This window comes from Pollachius pollachius, assembly GCF_949987615.1.
Source record: "Pollachius pollachius genome assembly, chromosome: 20".
NCBI lineage: Eukaryota > Metazoa > Chordata > Actinopteri > Gadiformes > Gadidae > Pollachius > Pollachius pollachius.
In genome coordinates this window covers 863,811-883,045 of record NC_136953.1, presented here as the reverse complement: position 1 = coordinate 883,045, position 19,235 = coordinate 863,811, and the positions used below count along the sequence as shown (strand labels likewise).

At 47.6% G+C, this 19,235-nt stretch overlaps 2 protein-coding genes across 3 annotated transcripts in view; both read left to right on the top strand.

The window, feature by feature from the left end:
* Positions 1–3,578, top strand: part of LOC307091445 (interferon alpha/beta receptor 1b-like) — a 28,254-nt gene extending 24,676 nt beyond the window's left edge. Inside the window, exons 7-8 of the mRNA XM_079758424.1 lie at positions 501–676; positions 1,688–3,578. Of these exons, the coding sequence (XP_079614550.1) occupies positions 501–676; positions 1,688–1,925 (414 nt within the window). The 3' untranslated portion in view covers positions 1,926–3,578. The remainder of the gene's footprint in view (positions 1–500; positions 677–1,687) is intronic.
* Positions 3,579–11,963: 8,385 nt separating this feature from the next.
* On the top strand, positions 11,964–19,005 carry LOC307091439 (interferon alpha/beta receptor 1a-like). Of its 2 annotated transcripts, none has more exons than XM_079758415.1 (7): positions 11,964–12,212; positions 15,097–15,202; positions 15,339–15,502; positions 16,100–16,278; positions 16,383–16,524; positions 17,353–17,483; positions 18,669–19,005. In XM_079758415.1, the coding sequence occupies exons 1-7, from the start codon at positions 12,167–12,169 to the stop codon at positions 18,822–18,824; spliced, it is 924 nt and encodes a 307-aa protein (XP_079614541.1). In that variant the 5' UTR covers positions 11,964–12,166; the 3' UTR covers positions 18,825–19,005. The 2 variants fall into 2 exon arrangements, with proteins under 2 accessions (XP_079614541.1, XP_079614540.1); XM_079758414.1 differs by having other exon boundaries at positions 15,094–15,202.
* Positions 19,006–19,235: the final 230 nt, after the last annotated feature.

Genomic DNA, 19,235 nt, shown 5'->3' with positions numbered 1-19,235 from the left:
CCTCTCTCTCTCTCTCTCTCTCTCTCTCTCTCTCTCTCTCTCTCTCTCTCTCTCTCTCTCTCTCTCTCTCTCCCTCCCTCTCTTGCTCCTCTCTCTCTCTCTCTCTCTCTCTCTCCCTCCCTCCCTCTCTTGCTCCTCTCTCTCTCCCTCTCTCTCTCCCTCCCTCCCTCTCTTGCTCCTCTCTCTCTCTCTCTCTCTCTCTCTCTCTCTCTCTCTCGCTCTCTCTCCCTCCTTCTCTCTCTCTCTCTCTCTCGCTCTCTCTCTCTCTCTCTCTCTCTCTCTCTCTCTCTCTCTCTCCCTCTCTTGCTCCTCTCTCTCTCTCTCCCTCCCTCCCTCTCTTGCTCCTCTCTCTCTCCCTCCCTCTCTTGCTCCTCTCTCTCTCTCTCCCTCCCTCCCTCTCTTGCTCCTCTCTCTCTCTCTCCCTCTCTCTCTCTCTCTCTCTCTCTCTCTCTCCCTCTCTTGCTCCTCTCTCTCTCTCTTTCTCTCTCTCTCTCTCTCAGTACCTCATGGACTTGTCCCCTGGCTCGGACGCCCCGCGGCTGCTCACCACGGACTCTGAGGCTGAGCTGACCTGTGATAGGCTGAGCATCTGTCCCCAGGTGGTTCCTCTGGAGGTCAACCTGCCTCCGCTGTCTGTGTCCACAGCGCCCCCTTCAGGCCTGGAGCCAGATGCAAGGTCAGTGTATTTATATTGATATTGATGTGTTTCTGGGAAGGATCTGTGTGTCGTCAGTGAATTATATTCATGGGAGAATAGTTTACCCCTGTAGTGGTCTTTAACGGCATTGATACAAAGACCTCCTACTGGTGAGTACAGAGGAGGGCCGGTGGCTATAGAAACCCCATGTCTCCAGCCTGAGGGGTTCCAGCTCCTCTGGCTGTCCACAGCGAGCGTGGATCAGTCAATGTCTATAAAAAGCTGCATTTAATCTAGTCTGACGTCCAGACGAATCCGTCTGATCAAAGATTAGCCGACCGATTTGCCCGCCCATAGTTTTAGGGTCCACTCCCGTCTCTTGTGTCTCTCTCTTGCGCGAACAATACAAGAGAGACCGGAACTCCAGGCATCATGAACTCCCAATCTCAGAGATCCATCGTTGAAGATTTGTAACCTTAGAGATCCCATATCATGCTTTTTTAGGGGTGCTAATTGCATTTGGCAATAGGGTTACTAGAATAGGGTAACAAGCCTGTATGTTAGAAATACTCCTTATTATTCTCACATTGTTCATTTCTGCAAAAACAATTTCAGCATCTTCCAAAACGTTCGGTTTTGTATCTCGTCGCTTTAAGGCCCCCCTCCCGAGTAGCCCAGTCTGATGTGATTGGTCAGAACGCCCGCTCAGTTGCGATTGGTCGAACACTTTGCGCATGCGCCGGCAAATTCACACCCCCGAGAAGTTAACATTGTGGGTAGCCGGGAGGCGGGACTTCTGCACTTCAGCCCCGCCCACTGCAGTCTGACGTCACACTGTTACGGAAGTAAAGTTTGAGCGCAAACAAGCCATTTGACGGACTTATTGAGGGCGTTCTCGGTGGGCACGAATACCCCCCCCCTGTCTCAGATGTTTCTAGTTTAGCAGACCTGAAACTGTGATGCGTCATATAACAGTCGAAAGCAAAGGAAAAAGTTGCAATGCATGATATCACCCCCTTTAATTTGATGATGTTGCACATCTGGAAACAGACACAATCGGCAGGACCGCGGTGGGAGCGGAGACTCTGGGGTCTACTCCATGGAGGGGGGCTCGGGCCCCCCGCTCCATTGCAGCCGCGACCTCCTCTCGCTGGGCACCGAGGAGCCCTGGGACGGGGCGTCCGCCGCGCTCCTGGGGCAGGTCCGCATGGAGCACATGGGCCTGGAGGCGGAGGCGGTGGCCCCCTGGGGCGTGAGGGACGAGGGCATCGTGGACATGGGCGTCTGAGAAGGAAAGAGGAGAGGAAGTGGAGCAGACAGCAGGGCCTTGCTAATGGTCAGTGACGCAGGGAAGATCTCCCTCCAACTTTGAAACACTGAATGGGAGTTAAAGGCTAAGCTAGGGGACCCCAGTGGAAATGGGGTCCCCCTGCTGATCAGACAGAAGACCATGTTTGTTGTTTTTTTAGACGGTTCAATCATTTTGAGCCGTCTACCTGTTTCATGATCTTTGGCAAAGTACTTTCTGTGAATGGCGCGTTTACTATCACAGCATCCATAGCAGAGAAAATCAAACTGCAATGAGCCGAAGTGACCGTTGAAAGAATAAGGCACCATTATAGGAAAATGGAGAAAGTTGTCAAACTGTGGAAATTCTCTTTAAAATATAATAAGTGTGTTACTCTCGGCTAAGAGCATTTCTAGAGTGGAATCACATCTGGCCCTTTTCTAAAACCTTGACAACTGTCGTCATTTAAATCTGAATCTCCTATGCCACATGCACAGCCCTTACCCCTCCTGCCCAAAAAACAATTGTGTATGTGCGCATCATTACATGGAGAGGAAACATACAGGAAACATGGAGACTGATGATTGCTGTTCACTTGACCATTATTTATACTAAGACTAAGTATGTAAATGAATAGATTAAAGAGAACTACAGCTGCTTGCAGCCCAAACATCTGGGGAAGAGGCTGAGGCAGAAGACTCTTCTTTGGGGGAACTGTCTTGCTGCCATATCAAAATGGGTTTTGGTTTGAATCGAATTGTCAAATTTTAGTTGATGTGGAATGTACATTGTGTGTTTATACACAACTGTGTTTGAAGGGACAACGTAAAACTGATTGTGAATACATTTCTACTCATTCTCGATTCTTATAGAATCTTAAATCATATACATAAACGTATGTTTATCGTTTCCTATCCTGACCTTTTTTTTCAATATAGATTTTTCTTGATTTTGTCTTGGCTTTACTCATCAAAATGAAAGAACATTCAGTTATGAAGATAGCTTTTGTTCTGAAACCTAGAAGCCATCCATTGTTTTTGTCATCCTATCATTTGTATTTATTACAATACCATTCTCTTAACCTGTTTAACTTACAATGAATTATCATATTTGGTATGCTACTCAACTTTGTAAATCTATTTTCTAGAGGTAAATTCTCATGTTCATAAACGGTATGCTTAGATTACAACGGGACATTTCAGTGGAAACCAAATTATGGCTTTGAGACTTTAGTCAAACAATTGAAGCAGGAACATGAAGAAATGAAACCTCAATAATAAGTTGCAGCCACAATATATCCAAATGTCTTGCTCCAGTCCGTCTTAAATAACTGAAGGGCATTATCTTGCAGGTGGCTCCCGGAGGTGGTCGTAGTCAAAAAACCTGCATACTGTGAAGAGCTCTCCGTGTGTACCCAGCCAGAGGCTGGTCATTAGAACATGTTTATTGAGAAGATGTTGTGAAGTCTGTACAGAGAAGCCTATTGGTAAAATGTGAATTGTATTTGGTGGTAGTGCTGCCAGGGGTCTCTGCGGTGAGGAACATATTAAAGAACTTTAGACATTCTGATTGCCCTTGCTTGTCTTTGCTTGGACAGCCTTGGACCCCGTTGGGAAGAGGAGAAACCTTGATGAAGACCAACCCTTGGTTTGGTTTAGCTATAAGTTTAATAATACCTGGATTGGTATACGATTATTGACGGTTAATTGTAGGTAGCCCTGCCTTGGTTAGAGATGGAGAAGTTTAGGTAGTAGGTTAGAGATTCTTAATTTAGGTATAAGCAGTGATGGGACTAACGCGTTATTAAGTAACGCGTTACAGTAACTACGTTACTTTTGCGGTAACGAGCACTGTAACTAATTACTTTGTCAAAATCAGTAATGCGTTTGTCGTTACTGCGATTTAAACAGGCTCGTTACTCATTACTTCACGTGCATAACACAGGACTACAGTTAGGTAGCCGTGGCATCGCCATGCAGTTGCTGTGAAAGTAGAAAAAATAACATTATTTCAGTAGTCAGTCCAGCTTAACCAAAGAAAATCTAGGTAATAAAAATATTAGCCTACCCTCTCGAGGAGCTGGATCTTGACCTTCAACTTTCTTTTCACCAAGACTTTAATATCGTTGTCCAGCTCCAAGTTGCGCTTGTACAGCGCCCTTATAGAATCTGTTCCAATCTAAAGAAATGATGGGTTAAAATCGTAATTCAGTTACCATGGTCAAAGCCTTGTGGCGCACCTTACAAAAGGAATAACCTAAATAAAAACCTTGTCCGTCCCTCGAGAAGGCCTTGAGGAGGTTGAGGTGAAGGGATGGCCCATCCAATGCCATTTCCCTCTATAGAATAAATGATCAAAAGGAAGAGTGATGTGAAACAGTTACAGCTATAATACATGCTATATACAGCACTGCTCGGTTGAGTTTCCCCATTGTGATGGCTCTTGAGAAAGTTCAAAGGTGGCCCCACGTTCAACGTACATTAACCTTGGATATAAGTGCCGTGTTGTCCATTATCCCTTACATAACCGCTATGTCTGACACCATTAGGCCTAGGCATTTTTTATTCTACAAATTCATATTACTGTGAGAACTGTGAGAATTGTTAAGAAAAATCACCTCCATAGTCGCCCTGGAGTCACAGGCCGACAGTCTCCTGAAAGAATCAGGGAAACCTATTATAGGACATTCTTTCCAAAAAAGTAAACATTTAGAAGAATACGTGACAATTTGCTTTGATAGTTATATACCTCTGATTGGAGATTGATTGTCGGCGGCTACTCCAAAAAAATGTTTGTACCTTCAACTAAAAATGACACAATTAATTGACACTCAATCATTTCACATTTGATTAGCAAGACAATTATTTATATCCATTGCCAATACATGAATACATACTCATTACAAACGCCTTGGATGTCGAGGCAGTGGGGTCAGAGGACATCCCCCCTTCCACTCCTTCCATCATCGGCCGACCTTCTTTATTGGCGAGAGCCAGCTCCTCCGAAGTGGTGAAGGGCGGTGGAGCGGTCCCCCTCCCAGTCGTATTAATTTGGGTTTTCTTTTTATTTGCTACAGGTAATCAACATGAGATTAAAGGTTGGAGCCTAGGCCATTGCAAATCATAGGCTAGATTCAGTGGCGGAGCCAGAATCATTTTATAGGGGTGGCCAGACTGGGACCAAAATTCACATTGTGGTGGCCACATAAATCAGAAACATGATTGTTTTCATTAAGCATCTAAAGTCGGCTTTACCTGATAGTAGTAGGCCTTTTCATACCACTGACATGGCTACCAGGCAGCGGAAAAAACTGTACTAGTTTATTCTCACTATTCTAGTAGTCCCAGTCCCCAATCTCATTTTACTAAATTGATGCAGTTAACTTAAAACATACCCATCTATAGAAAATAAGTCCATTATTTTAGTGTCTCATTTCTCCTAGGACAAAATCACTGTGAGTCAAAGAGTCAAAAATAAATGAATTGATGTATTTATTTACCATCTCTTAACATAATAAATTACACACTGACTTATGATAATGATCAATCTAGAACCTATGCAAGTTGTATTCTTCGGTTAAATTGGCCAAAGTGATTAACAAAGTCATCCAGGTTAAGTGATTTCACTCTTCGAGACTCAACACTTAGATCTCCCAAATTGCTCAATCTATTGTCATCCATCCTTGCTCTCAAGAATGATTTGATCAGTTTAAGTGCGGAGAAGCTTCTTTCACACGTAGCAGTGCTAACGGGAATGCAAACGGAAGCAGCGCTTCCTCATTACAGAAGTGATCACTTTTGGGATTTAAGGCCTCAATGCCGCGCTTGACATCACAATTTGCCCTAGAAAACCTTCGTTCAATTTCACTCAACATCACATCGATGGTTTTGTAAAATATCTGGCTTCGGAACACGTCTTTGTTTTTTTCTGAACGACCACCTAGTGTGGACATCACATGTGAATTATCTAGCCTTTTGATCAGTAGTGTTCTTCTTTGGCTGGGCTGGACTTCGATGTTGCACTGTTGTGCTGTATCAATGACTTTATTCCATAACCCATTGAAGTACTCTTCATTTCTGAAAGTTTTGAGATTATGGACCAGTGCCTCAACCAAGTCTATAGCTAGACCAAGGTCTATGTTTTGACTCTGGAGTGCCTCTGATAAGCATTTCACCTCCCCAAAAAGCTTGGTGAGCATTACCAGGAGTACCACAAACTCCAGGTCAATTAAGGCCAAAAGGCTCCGTGCCTCAACTGAACGGTCACCACTTTCACTGACATCTTTCTCCTCAAGTACACAAATGATGGCTGGAAGCCTATCAAGGATGGTTTGGCATGCCTTCTGCCGACAGGCCCAACGTGTGTCACTCAATTTTTGTAGCTCCTTAGGAGGGGCTCCTTCATACAAACGTTTCTGCGTATCCAGCCACTTTGAGTGAATGTATGACCCAGACATGAAATTGTACAATTTCTGTACAGCAGAAAAGAAGTTTTCAACCTCAGGGACAATCTTTACAGTGTCTACAAGCACTAAATTCAGACAATGTGCATTACAATGCACATAGAAGGCTTTACTTGCCAGCTCCTTCATGCGAGCCTGAACGCCATTGTTCTTTCCGCGCATGACTGACGCAGCAGCATCGAGTTCTTTTAATGCCTCAAAGTGAAGAAAGCTCTCTTTCACTTCTCCACGATAATAGTATCGTAGCACATATGACATCTGTTCCTTCTTACTAACGTCTTTGGTTTCGTCTGCCATAATGGCAAAGACCTGGGACTCTTTCACTTCTTTGACGATGGTGGATCGCACCATCTCAGCCAACGTATCCAAAACCTCGTTTTGGATTTGATGGCTGGTGTATTTTGCATTTTGCACGCCATTCATTTTCTTTTCAACTACGGGGTCATGATTTGCAAGAAGCTCCAATATTGCAAGAAAGCTACCCCTGTTGTCAACTTCCTCACTTTTCCAATGGCCTCTTTGGGCAATGTTTTGTGTGGCGGTTAACAATAACACCTCTGCAACACTTTTAATGTAATGACGATTTTCTTGAACGAGTTTTGAGTGGTCCTGAGACAATATATTCAACAGAGAGGTGTTCTCTTGTCCAGCCTTCTCAAAATTTCTCCAAGCCAACACTGCATTGCTGTGTGCCTCTGATTTTGCATGGGCAGCAAAGCCCCCATCCTTGTACATGGCCTTTTTCCAATTTCTAAACCCTATACCAGTGAAGGTAATTTCAGAATTTGGAAGGCCAAAGTGCCTACAGGCGTAACAAAACACAGCATCCTTGCACACAGAGTATTCAATCCATGCGTGTTGCGCATACCCTGAGGCATTAAAATTTCTTCTCCTATCACCAAATGCGGTCCTAGGAAAGTCTTTGAGCCGTGGCTGGACGGGGGCATCCACTCTCGATCTAGAAATGTCTAAGACAAGAACAAGATCTATAAGCCATCAACCATGCACAACATGCACCCATATGAATGTGTTTTATATACCCGAAGGAGCCTCTTCCACCACAGGATTAGTCATCTTGTCCTGTTGATCATCCAGGCACGGTCTGATGACACCTGTCAGTGTAACCACAAAATAAAAGTATAGCTGCGAGCAGCAATGTGGGGGTCAAGCAGACTAGGACTCCATAAACTTATTTTGGTGGAGAGACATAATCGGTTAGGTGGCTACATGATGACCGTCTCAGTAATTTCACCTACAATGAAAGCTATTAAAAAATGGTTATCACAATGAAAATACATTGAAGTTGGTTTCTAAGGGCCGGAATAGACTTGCTGCTAACAACGCCCCCCCCAAGGGGTTGATGATGCCCAATTATCATCGGGCATCACCAGGATAGGGTCATAAGCAGTGTGAAATTTTATTTACAATGGGTAACAATATGAGCATACTATTTACCTTGTGAAGTGCTAGGCATGGGCTGTGTTGCAGCATCACTGTCAATGTCTGAAACATACAGTCGTCATGGTAAGTCAACAGTCATCATGGCAAGTCTTAGTGTTTTTATACAGGTATTTCAAGTACATCAAGCACAATAATATATCATATAACACATATTGTCTGTGGAAGACAGAATTCTGCACACATGGAGGGCTTACAGTCAGAGTGAGTTGTACCTGTAGGTTTGTGTCCTTGAGAGATGAGGTAGTCTGACTCGCTCTCACTCTCAGGCTGCACCTCGCTCGCAGTGTCTCTCTCCCTCACTCTCAACCTCTTACTCTCGTCCTGTCTTACCACATCACTGTCCCGTGTTTCCTTACTTGGCTTTTTGCTAAAGTATGAGGAAATTTTTCTTTTCATTCTGCCTGACAGGTGAAGAGAGCAGATATACAGTATATCAACCACATTATTGAATAGGGGTTTAGATCATGCCCACAGGCAGCTTGCAAGATAACATACATCATTTAATCTTAGAACAAAACACTGATGCTACTGCTGCTGGCCACTCAATGATAGATTTTGTAACAAATAAACAAACAAACAGAAATCTTCATTCTATGATACAATTGTAAGGCAACAGTTATAATGAATCACTACATGGGTATTATTCTCAGAGCCTTATCTAGACACACAGCATCCATTTGAATAATTTCAGGTGAATCTAGCCTAGATTCACCTGAAATTATTCAAATGGATGCTAACAACTTACCTGACATTACATAACATAATATTTTTATATTTATTTTTGACTTGGCCCCATGTTCGTAGGAGTGTGCTGGCACCACACCTATGGGGGTAAAAGGCATGATGATACATGATAGATATTTTTTAGACAATATGCAGAATCTTTTCACTTACGAACTAACACGGTCGGCTATTTTTTGCCAGCACCCTTAGCCTTATTATGGGCAACCGTGTTCCCCTTGGCTGTGATTTCGACTTTGAATACCTCGTGGGAATTCATAATAATACACTGCTCGCCTTGGGTGAAATACACCGCTCTCGCGCTATTCATTTTGCATAAGGGTGAGTCAAATGACGCGATAAACGCCCCTTTTATGTGAACGCGCATTGAACCTAAAGCGGAAAACCTGGTTCGACTAATTGAATCTAAAGTGAGCGTCGTGGTACCATTTAACTCTGATTGCGAGTTGCGTCTCTGTCGACCCAGGTTTTCCCAAGAAAGCCTGGGTATGTGCGGCGAGAAGTGGGATTGGCCTGTGCACGTGGATAAAGGATTGGGATTGACCCAACCGACGCCGACGCACCCGGCGTTGTGGGAGCGCAGCGGCCCACGGACAGAGAAATGGCAGCTGTCAACCTGGTGGCAAGGTCGGGGGTGAAGCTGCGGAAGTTCTCCGGGGCAACGCAGCTTGAGCCGTACCTTGCCCAGTTCCGGCTTGATGAGTGGCACAACGGCTGGGGTGCCGGGGAGGCGGTCGTCCACCTCGCCCTAGCGCTGGAGGGGACGGCGGTGCAGGCGCTCCAGGCCCTGATCCGGGCGTCGGAGAGGCGTTTCGGGCAGTGGGCGGCCGTGAACCACAGCTGGGAGCTGCTAACCAGCCGCCGCCGGGAGGGGGAACGCTTGGGGGCCTACGCAGGGGGCATTCAGTTGTACGCTGGGCGTGGCTACCCCGACTTCCCAGCTGTGACTAGGGATGAGCTAGCCCTTCATGCCTTCCTTCAGGGACTTTCCCCGCCGCAGATGGGGCAGCACGCCTGCCTCATCATGCCCCCGACCCTCGATGTGGCCCTCGATGTTGCGGAACGGGCGGAGCGGGAGTTTTGCGACCAACCCAGCCTGCAGCCGTCCACGGAGGATGATTGCCAGGACCAGTCTGGTCCGGCCAAGCCCCGCTGCCGCCGCTGTGGTGCCCAGGTGGACGCGGCCGGGCCAGCCCTCTCCCGTGGCACAATGCCAGTGGCATTCCAGTCCGGGCAGGACAAGGACCGGGTCCGGAAACCCAGGCCACTGGACCTCGAGCCGGAGCAGTGTCGGTGGGTCAAGGATTGCGGGCGGACTGGACAGCGTCCAGTCCATCCCAGCCGCCGGCGTGGCCCCGATGGCGGTGGTCCATGACCGCACCCCGAGGGCTCATGCTGATCCTCGGCAGAGGAGGGCCTATTCCGCCCGCTGCGGGAGACGGGCGTCACAGACTGCGCCGCAATTGGACAGCAACGGGCAGGGGCCGAGGCAGCGGCGTTGGGGGTCGTCGGGACGTCTGACCCCTAAGGTGGGGGCTGTGTGGCAACCACAGGTGTAGGCCCTCCTTCAGTTGCGCAAGGGATTCTGGGGGGTTGATTTATCCTGGGGGTTTGGACCCTTTCGGGGACAGTGGTTGTTGGGTTGAGTGGGGTTAATGGGTTGGGGTAGTTAAGTAGTTGTTGAGTGTTGACATGTTGTGTGCATCGTTGCCGCCACAGTCACCGAGAGTGACGTGTTCGTTTACTGGGTGCGCTGGTTTCCATGTTTGTGGTTGGTGTTCAGTAAAGGCAACTCTCGGTGTCGTGCGGTGCATGGGACACGAGAGTTGCGTAACCTGTTAACCTGGGCTCCCGTCTCGTCCTTCCTGTGCTGCTCGCCACAGTATTTAAGCCCTTGTCTTTCCTTTGTACTTTGTCGGATCATTGTGGTTGGTGGTGAGTTGTGTCCTGTGTGTTACCTGTGTTCTCTGTGTTACCTGCGTCACCCGTGTTCTCGGTGTTCCTTGCCTTTTGCGTTAATAAATTATCCTTTACCTGGACTGTCTGTTATTGGGTCCTGCCTACCTGCCACCTGCTAACCGTGACACCAAACCTTGTTCTGCTTTAGGCCTACGTGTATATAAGAGGCATTACGGTGAGAGCGTGTATGAATTGATTTATACACATTGATTTAATAAGTATCGCCTGCAAACTTCGTTTCAGGAAAAAAATGGCTTTGAATTTCTAGGCTTTGTATTTTCAATTGTGCAAATGATTAGTCAAACTAAATTATAAAGTATGCATCTCCAGTCATTGAGAAACTTCCTGTTTCCTGTAACTTCTGTATTACGTCTTAACCTCACAATATCAGCAGAGCTATTCAGAGACACAGCTCACTATTCAGAGAGACACATAGCTCACTATTCAGAGAGACACATAGCTCACTAATCAGAGAGACTCATAGCTCACTAATCAGAGAGACTCATAGCTCACTAATAAGAGACACACAGCTCACTAATCAGAGACACACAGCTCACTAATCAGACACACAGCTCACTAATCAGACACACAGCTCACTAATCAGACACACAGCTCACTATTCAGAGACACAGCTCACTATTCAGAGAGACACATATCTCACTATTAGAGACACATAGCTAAATATTCAAACACAGCTCACTATTGAGAGAAACAGCTCACTATTCAGAGAGACACAGCTCACTACTCAGAGAGACAGCTCACTACTCAGGGAGACACAAGCTCACTATTCAGAGAGACACAGCTCACTACTGAGAGCTATACATAGCTTACTAAATGGTCATTTCTGACTTATCTTCCCTCTAAATATAGATTAGAAATAGAAAGGAGTCCTGATGTTAAACCTAACCCACTGAGTGACACTCTGAAGGTTACTGAGGGGCACTCTGAAGGTCACTGAGTGACCCTCTGAGGGGCTGCCGTCGTTCTGAAGGTTAATATCTGACCTTCTGTAGGTCTTTCATTGAGTATCTCAACATCAGAAGGCCCTGATAGGGACATGCTGATATGTTCTCTATCACTCTTGGGAAATTGGTTTGTGGAAACGTTTCTCAATGACACTATTTTTTATGTAGTTGGACTAGTTAGTCTTTTTCAAAGTATAATTCCTCTCTGAAATAATGTCGGCATCGGTAATTATTTCATATTATTCATGTATCTTTTCATGACGTGCACAATTACGTCAACCGGAAAGTGTTACTCTTACCGTAATGCCTGTTATAGCGGAGGGGCGTTTTATAGTAAACTCTGCACGTCAACACGCAGAGTTCGGCCGTGCGACATTACGTTATTTTACGTTTCTCAGAAAAAGCCTTCCATAAAGCATGTATGCAAAACAACGGGGGAGCAAAGGGGAGAGGTGGTCTCTGAAGTGGAGGCTGGCCTGACTGTAACGCTGTGCGACGTCCCACACACACACACACACACACACACACACACACACACACACACACACACACACACACACACACACACACACACACACAGCGGAGGCAGCGGTTCCTCTTGGTTCCGCGGATAGACGGATTAGTGGTCGGGGGTTAGTGGTCAGGGAGGAGATATGCCCATGAAGCTCTTGGTAATGCTGGGATCGATCATGTTATCAGGTAAGGAGTTAAGTATTTATGTGCTCGACAAACTTGAGAGTGAAGCGTTTGGTTGTGATATGCGAGCTGCTGCATGTCGGAGTATTATTAATTTAAGTATGAAGTATTATTGTAGTCTTATAATTTACGTCATTTATTTCGGGAAAATGTTCTTTGTACTTAATTCTTGGACCAGAGCAGGTAGGGCTAACAACATAACAAAAAGCCTCATAACACTTATACGGTAGGCCTCATCAACATGTCTGCGAGATATGGGGGTTATTGGTCCATTACGGATATGGCGATATGCATAAAAAATATATACAAAAACAACGGGTGGACCAAACCATCTGATGAGCTGAACAGACGCTGCCCTGGACTCCTGGTTCTCCACTGAACTGGACCGCTAACGTTACACAACGGCTGAGATGAGAACAGGGCAACGAGAAGACACTGGACAAAGTGGAGTCTAAAACTTCAGACAGGAGCCCCCCCGCTGAGCCCCTCGCAGAGTGGGCGGAGACGCCGTCTCTCTGGCGGTTGAACCCGACAACGACTTGAGGCGGAGCGGACCCACAGGTAGCGCGCACGCCCACGGGTTTCGACCACGAGTCTTTAAGCACGCCACCTAGGTGGCTTCTACTGGGTTCCTCCAGACCGAGGGCGCAGGGTGCTGCAGGGTCCCGGGGGCTGGGGTGTCCGGCTGAGCGTTTCACCAGCGGGGCCGTCCCCAGTCTGCAGGACATTTTTCGCGGGACAGTGCAGGACCAGGGCCAGGAGAATCCTCCAGCCATCCACACTAGGGCCTCTCCCCTCGGCTGAGGTCAGGGTAGGGACACCATGTTGCCGGGGTAACTACTGAGAAACCCAGGTTGTGCCACAGTGCCATAACACTCTGTCAGAACTCTCAGTGGGGTACTGCCAACAGTCGCTTTAATCATGTGCTGCTGCAAACTGCACTGCCTTCAATACTATTCATCTGTACACATGGTTATACAAAACAAATTTAATATGCCCTACAATGATTATTCTATACATCCCTTTATTTCACCTGTTCATTCTTATACTTATAGTTGTACTGGTCTGGGTGGATCTGAGCAGCAATCCCACTATCCAGTTCAGCTAAACTAATTGATGATGAATAACTCCAAGAAGCGTGGTGCCGATTAGGAAGGTTTACTCAAATTCAAAGAGTGAAACTGAAACACAAACATAAATATATATCAGTTGCAAAACGGGATGCACTCAAATGCAAAACACAATATAACATATTGCAATAACTAAGTGCACGATAGTTGGAGCTTTACTGTATCTCTCCACAGGCAATAAACAGATCTGGAAAACATAGCTGGCGCCATATAAAATGGTACATCAATCACATAAATCGATGATCCAATAACCAAAAGAATGCTGCTAAGGACCTAACAAGCTGCAGTACTTACAAACATTGCGAATATACAGCTAGCAAGACTAAGAAGGCAGAAGATGCGATTTCTCTAGCGTTAACGTATGAAGTAGTCAGCGGAATCACTTCCGGATGGTCACTTCCGGTCCAACCGGGAGTACTAACAAATAAAGACGGCTCGATAAATTAGAAGCCTCGGCATGAAAATACAGCGACGAATAGGGTCCAGAACAATAGTAATTGTGTATAGGTCGTTTATTGTCTATTCACAGTCCATGCAGCAGGCAAAGCAAGCATTTCACGGCTAGTTGAAGTTGAACTATAGGGCATAATACAACCTTCATATTCTGAGAGATGGCAGAGTAAACTCTGTTTAAATGTTGGTCCTATTGATGAACCTTTAGTTTTTTTGTTGCTGTGACTTCCTGCTCTGTTAGTGCCGATACTGCTCCTGTGGTTCAGCACATGAAGATTCACTGGGCGCGCATCGAGCCACAAATGATAGAATGAACAGGCAGACAGACAGACAAGGCAGGCAGGCAAACTGAGAGACAGACAGACAGGCAGGCAGGCGAACTGAGAGACAGACAGGCAGGCAGGCGAACTAAGAGACAGACAGGCAGGCAGGCGAACTGAGAGACAGACAGACAGGCAGGCAGGCGAACTGAGAGACAGACAGGCAGGCAGGCGAACTGAGAGACAGGCAGGCAGGCAGGCAAACTGAGAGACAGACAAGCAGGAAGGCAGGCAAACTGAGAGACAGGCAGACAGGCAGGTGAACTGAGAGGCAGGCAGGCAGGCAGGTGAACTGAGAGACAGACAAGCAGGAAGGCAGGCAAACTGAGAGACAGGCAGGCAGGGGAACTGAGAGGCAGGCAGGCTGGTGAACTGAGAGACAGGCAGGCAGGTGAACTGAGAGACAGGCAGGCAGGCAGGCTGGTGAACTGAGAGACAGGCAGGCTGGTGAACTGAGAGACAGGCAGGCAGGCAGGTGAACTGAGAGACAGACAGACAGGCAGGCAGGCAAACTGAGAGACAGGCAGGCAGGGGAACTGAGAGGCAGGCAGGCTGGTGAACTGAGAGACAGGCAGGCAGGTGAACTGAGAGACAGGCAGGCAGGCAGGCTGGTGAACTGAGAGACAGGCAGGCTGGTGAACTGAGAGGCAGGCAGGCAGGCAGGTGAACTGAGAGACAGACAGGCAGGCAGGCAGGCAAACTGAGAGACAGGCAGGCAGGGGAACTGAGAGGCAGGCAGGCTGGTGAACTGAGAGACAGGCAGGCAGGTGAACTGAGAGACAGGCAGGCAGGCAGGCTGGTGAACTGAGAGACAGGCAGGCTGGTGAACTGAGAGACAGGCAGGCAGGCAGGCGAACTGAGAGACAGAAAGACATGCAGACGGGCGGGTCGTCAGGCAGACAGATTGACAGACAGGCAGATGGAGCCACAGACAGAAGTAAAGACCTGCTTGAATGATGAAGTGATGTTTCTTACTGCCAGCAGCCGCTGATCTGCCAAAGCCAGAGCTGACGATGGATGCGGTCAACACTCGCTACGTCCTGAGATGGAACTACAGCACCAGGGCCAACTTCACAGCACAGTGGGCTTTGTAAGTACTGCACATGTTTTCACATTATTGCTGTTCATCCTTATCTTAGTATATATATATATATTTTTTTTTTTACAGTTTTTCTCTCTCTCTCTCTCTCTCTCTCTCTCTCTCTCTCTCTCTCTCTCTCTCTCAGCTCTAACTCCGTCCACTACGAAGACATCTGTTTCGGTGTCGAGACGCACTGCGATTACTCAGCCCCCCTGGACTACAGCGGGGTGTACGTCCTGAGGGTCAGAGCAGAGGCCAGGGGTCAGAGGTCGGACTGGGCCATTAGGAACTTCTGTCCGGATGCCGATGGTGAGAGGGGACAGCCAGCCAGCCAGCCAGCCAGCCAGCCAGCCAGCCAGCCAGCCAGCCAGCCAGCCAGCCAGCCAGCCAGCCAGCCAGCCAGCCAGCCAGCCAGCCAGCCAGCCAGCCAGCCAGCCAGCCAGACAGACAGACAGACAGACAGACAGACAGACAGACAGACAGTATAGGATTGGCCTCAATGAAGTAGAATCCCAATAGAAAATTGATGTGAGAAAAGTCAGTTCTATGAACTGAGTGGAAATCTGTATACATTCACATTTAGGGGATTTGGCTGACGCTTTTATCCAAAGCGACTTACAACGATTCATGCACACATTCACACACCGACAGCCGAGTCAACCCCGCAGGGCGACAGCCAGCCCGTCAGGAGCAGGCGGGGGGGGGGGCGTCTCGCTCCGGGACACCTCGACACTCGCTAGGAGGAGCCGGGGATTCAACTAGCAACCTTAAGGTTGCCAGTTTGCTATTCAGCACCTGATGACCATGGTGTTGAAAAATCGATTTATTAGAAACGTGTTGGACGGATGTACTTGATCGTATCAGACAGCCCATGATAACTACAATGTTTGTTACCCCTGGTTACAGCGGGCCTCGGGGCTCCGTCCGAGTTGGGCGTGGAGGCGGGTGACTCCATGGTAACCGTGAGCTTCAAGGAGCCGATGGCGGAGAACGGCGAGCCGATGAGCTCGGTGCTCAGCCAGTACAGCCTGGAGGCGGTCATGGCCTTCAGACTCTGCTTCTGGGCGGAGGACGCTCCCAGTCAGGTGACACGCCGTTTAACACACACGCAGCGCGCTCACACACAGCGGACCACCGCTCTACACACACACGTGTGTGTGTGTTAAACGTGTGTGTTTCCTGTCTGCAGCGGCAGGTGAAGACGCTAAACACCACCCTCCACACGCTGTCTCTGCCCGCGCACGCACGCTACTGCCTGCAGGTCATGGCCTTCAGCGAAGCCTTCGGGAAAGAAAGCCGCTACACCCCCAAGCTGTGCACCACCACCCTGGGTGAGAGTGTGTAGCCTGCATCTGTGTGTGTGTGTGTGTGTGTGTGTGTGTGTCAAACCCAATGTGTTTCTATTGGGTTCGGTTCTACATTTACATTTACATTGAGGGCGTTTAGCAGACGCTTTTATCCAAAGCGACGCACAATAAGTAAATTTTTCAGAAGAAGGAGTAATATATCAGTATATCACTGTGGGTACAGTTGAATCCTGATACCGCCCTGAACCCAAACTCTCACCCCTACGCCTCGCTGTTGAACGTTCACGCGCAGGGTAGTCCCGATAGTCATTTTATCGAGGGGGTAAGGTGGAGGGTTAACAACCCCTAAAAGTTCTGATTTTCGATGGGCACACTAGAAAACGTGGGTTTTGAGGATGCTTGGGAAAATTAAGAATAATCCTAGGGAAGATGGCGGGCGGAAGATGGATCGAAAAACACAAATGTACGATTTTTCTATCTTAATAATCATTCAATAAATTATGATGAATGACCATCGCATTATCATGATGCCGTTTCAATGTTGTCTAGGTATTAACTTTATAACAAGCACAACCCCCAAAACATCTGGCCGCGGGGCTCCTGCTTCAATAAGTAGTGAATGAGGTCTGGAGCTCCGCAAACAGCAACAATCCCTTTCTCCTCCATGTCGCAGTTCAATCTGGACTTCAGATTTATTGAAGTCCCGGACCGTACCGCACCGGAACGTTCCGCTAATCGCTAGGTTAACCCATTCCTTGTATACAACGGAGATAGCTAGGATAACGTGCTACACAGTGCTAGGTACTATCTTTATGTGCCAGTGTTCTATGTGATGACCCTGTGTCTCTCCAGGCTCCTCTCTGCTCTTGCGTATACTGCTGCCCCTGGTGCTCCTGTTGGTGGTTCTGGGGGCAATGGGCGCCTTGTGGACCAGCAGGCAGCGGCGGGAGTTCCAGCCCTACACGCTGCCCTCCAGCATGGTGGTGAGGTTCACCATGGGGCCTGTATCAGGGTCTCTGTGCAGCTCCCCGGTTAGAAACAGAAACAGAGGGGGTCCAGTGAGGGAAGAGGAAGACTAATGTTAAATGAAACAAAACTATGCAGGATTAAAAAGTATCATCTTGTTGACATGAAGATGAGGATTTTATCAATTCATACATTTGAACTAAAATAAGTCAAATTACTAAAAGTTGATTTCGAGTAACAAATTTGTAACAAATGCACTTATTTAAGTCGCTTTGGATAAAAGCGTCTGCTAAATTCCCTAAATGTAAATGTGAATTAGTAGCTCCATCCTCTCTCTGACGTCAACATCATCCACAGGCGAGACAGAGCTCCCCACATCAAAGTCATTGTGGCGTTCTGATATAAGGTGACAAGCAGCTTAGCCTGTCTCGGCCTCATATAGCCTCATCAAGACCAGCCTCCTTTAGTGATAAGACTAGCAGGCTCATTCCTCAAACATCCTGTATTAAGATCATGAGTTTAACAGATTTTTTTTTCAAAATGTTAAACAGCATAGTAAGTGGCAGTTTGCGTATGAGGGGGTTTGGGGTATTTGGGTGTGCATTTTTATTTATTTTTTTTGTGCATTCAGCCATGTTTTGGAGGCGTTTTCCCTGGTCGACTCTTTTGGGGAAATTTGGTATCCAAAACTTTATCAAAAAAACTGAACTCCTTTATTTTTATCAAAGGCAGCCAGTGCAGTACATATTCAGGTACCGCAGTGCAGGTAAACATTGGGTTTGTGGCGCTGGCTGCTATCGAGATGAATGATCAATACATACAACTACACGATAATTATAGGTCTATAAATGTGTTTTACTATTATGGATACAATTAGAGGACAGTGTGTTAAGAAACGTAAATAGGCTGTTACCTCAGCCCTGTCCTACAAAGAAACCCGTCAACAGCCACCAAAATCGGGCCGTCACTTTCGTAAAACGCATATCCCCATCACTCGACAGTTTGCTACTTGATGCTGTCGTACACGATACACATCATTTTGGAACTACCTGCTGCCACCTTACAAAATACAGGTCAGTACAGGCCACCGTTGTCATAGTAGCCGTTCAAGGTTGGTTGTTGAAGCCTCTCCAATCACTTCCACCCCCCTATGAAGACAACCATTCAGCAGCTCCCTCCTCTCTGCCTCTCTGCGCACACAGATAGACTCCAAGGCCCATCAGCCCCTGCTGGTTCCCAGGGAGACCTCTTGCGCCGTCACCGCCGTGGTCCCCATGCCTACAGCAGAGCAGGCTGTCTCGGACGGGCCCGCATTGGCCCCCACCCCGGGACCGGAGACCGGCGGCTGTCACTGCTGAGTGACGTTCAGAGTCTGCTGCACCTCCCACACCCTCAGCTAGGGGGTCAGAGAGCCAGAGAGGGGTCAAAGAGGGTTCAGAGGTCAGAGAGGGGTCACAGAGGGGTCAAAGAGAGTCAGAGAGGGGTCACAGGGGTCAGAGAGGGGTCAAAGAGGGTCAGAGATAGATGAAAGAGGGTAAGAGAGGGGTTAGAGGTCAGAGAGTGGTCAAAGAGGGGTTAAAGGTCAGAGATAGGTCAAAGGGGGTCAGAGAGGGGTTAGAGGTCAGAGAGTGGTCAAAGAGGGGTTAAAGGTCAGAGATAGGTCAAAGGGGGTCAGAGAGGGGTTAGAGGTCAGAGAGGGGTCAAAGAGGGGTTAGAGGTCAGAGATAGGTCAAAGAGGGTCAGAGAGGGGAGGGGTCAGACAGGGGTCA

What these genes read in the sequence shown, in the direction of transcription:
- LOC307091439 (XM_079758414.1), top strand. Translation starts at nt 12,167, where the DNA reads ATGCCCATGAAGCTCTTGGTAATGCTGGGATCGATCATGTTATCAG. An exon ending in TTCACAGCACAGTGGGCTTT is followed by an intron (nt 15,203 to 15,338) that starts GTAAGTACTGCA and finishes TCTCTCTCTCAG; the next exon opens with CTCTAACTCCGTCCACTACG. An exon ending in GCTGTGCACCACCACCCTGG is followed by an intron (nt 16,525 to 17,352) that starts GTGAGAGTGTGT and finishes GTGTCTCTCCAG; the next exon opens with GCTCCTCTCTGCTCTTGCGT.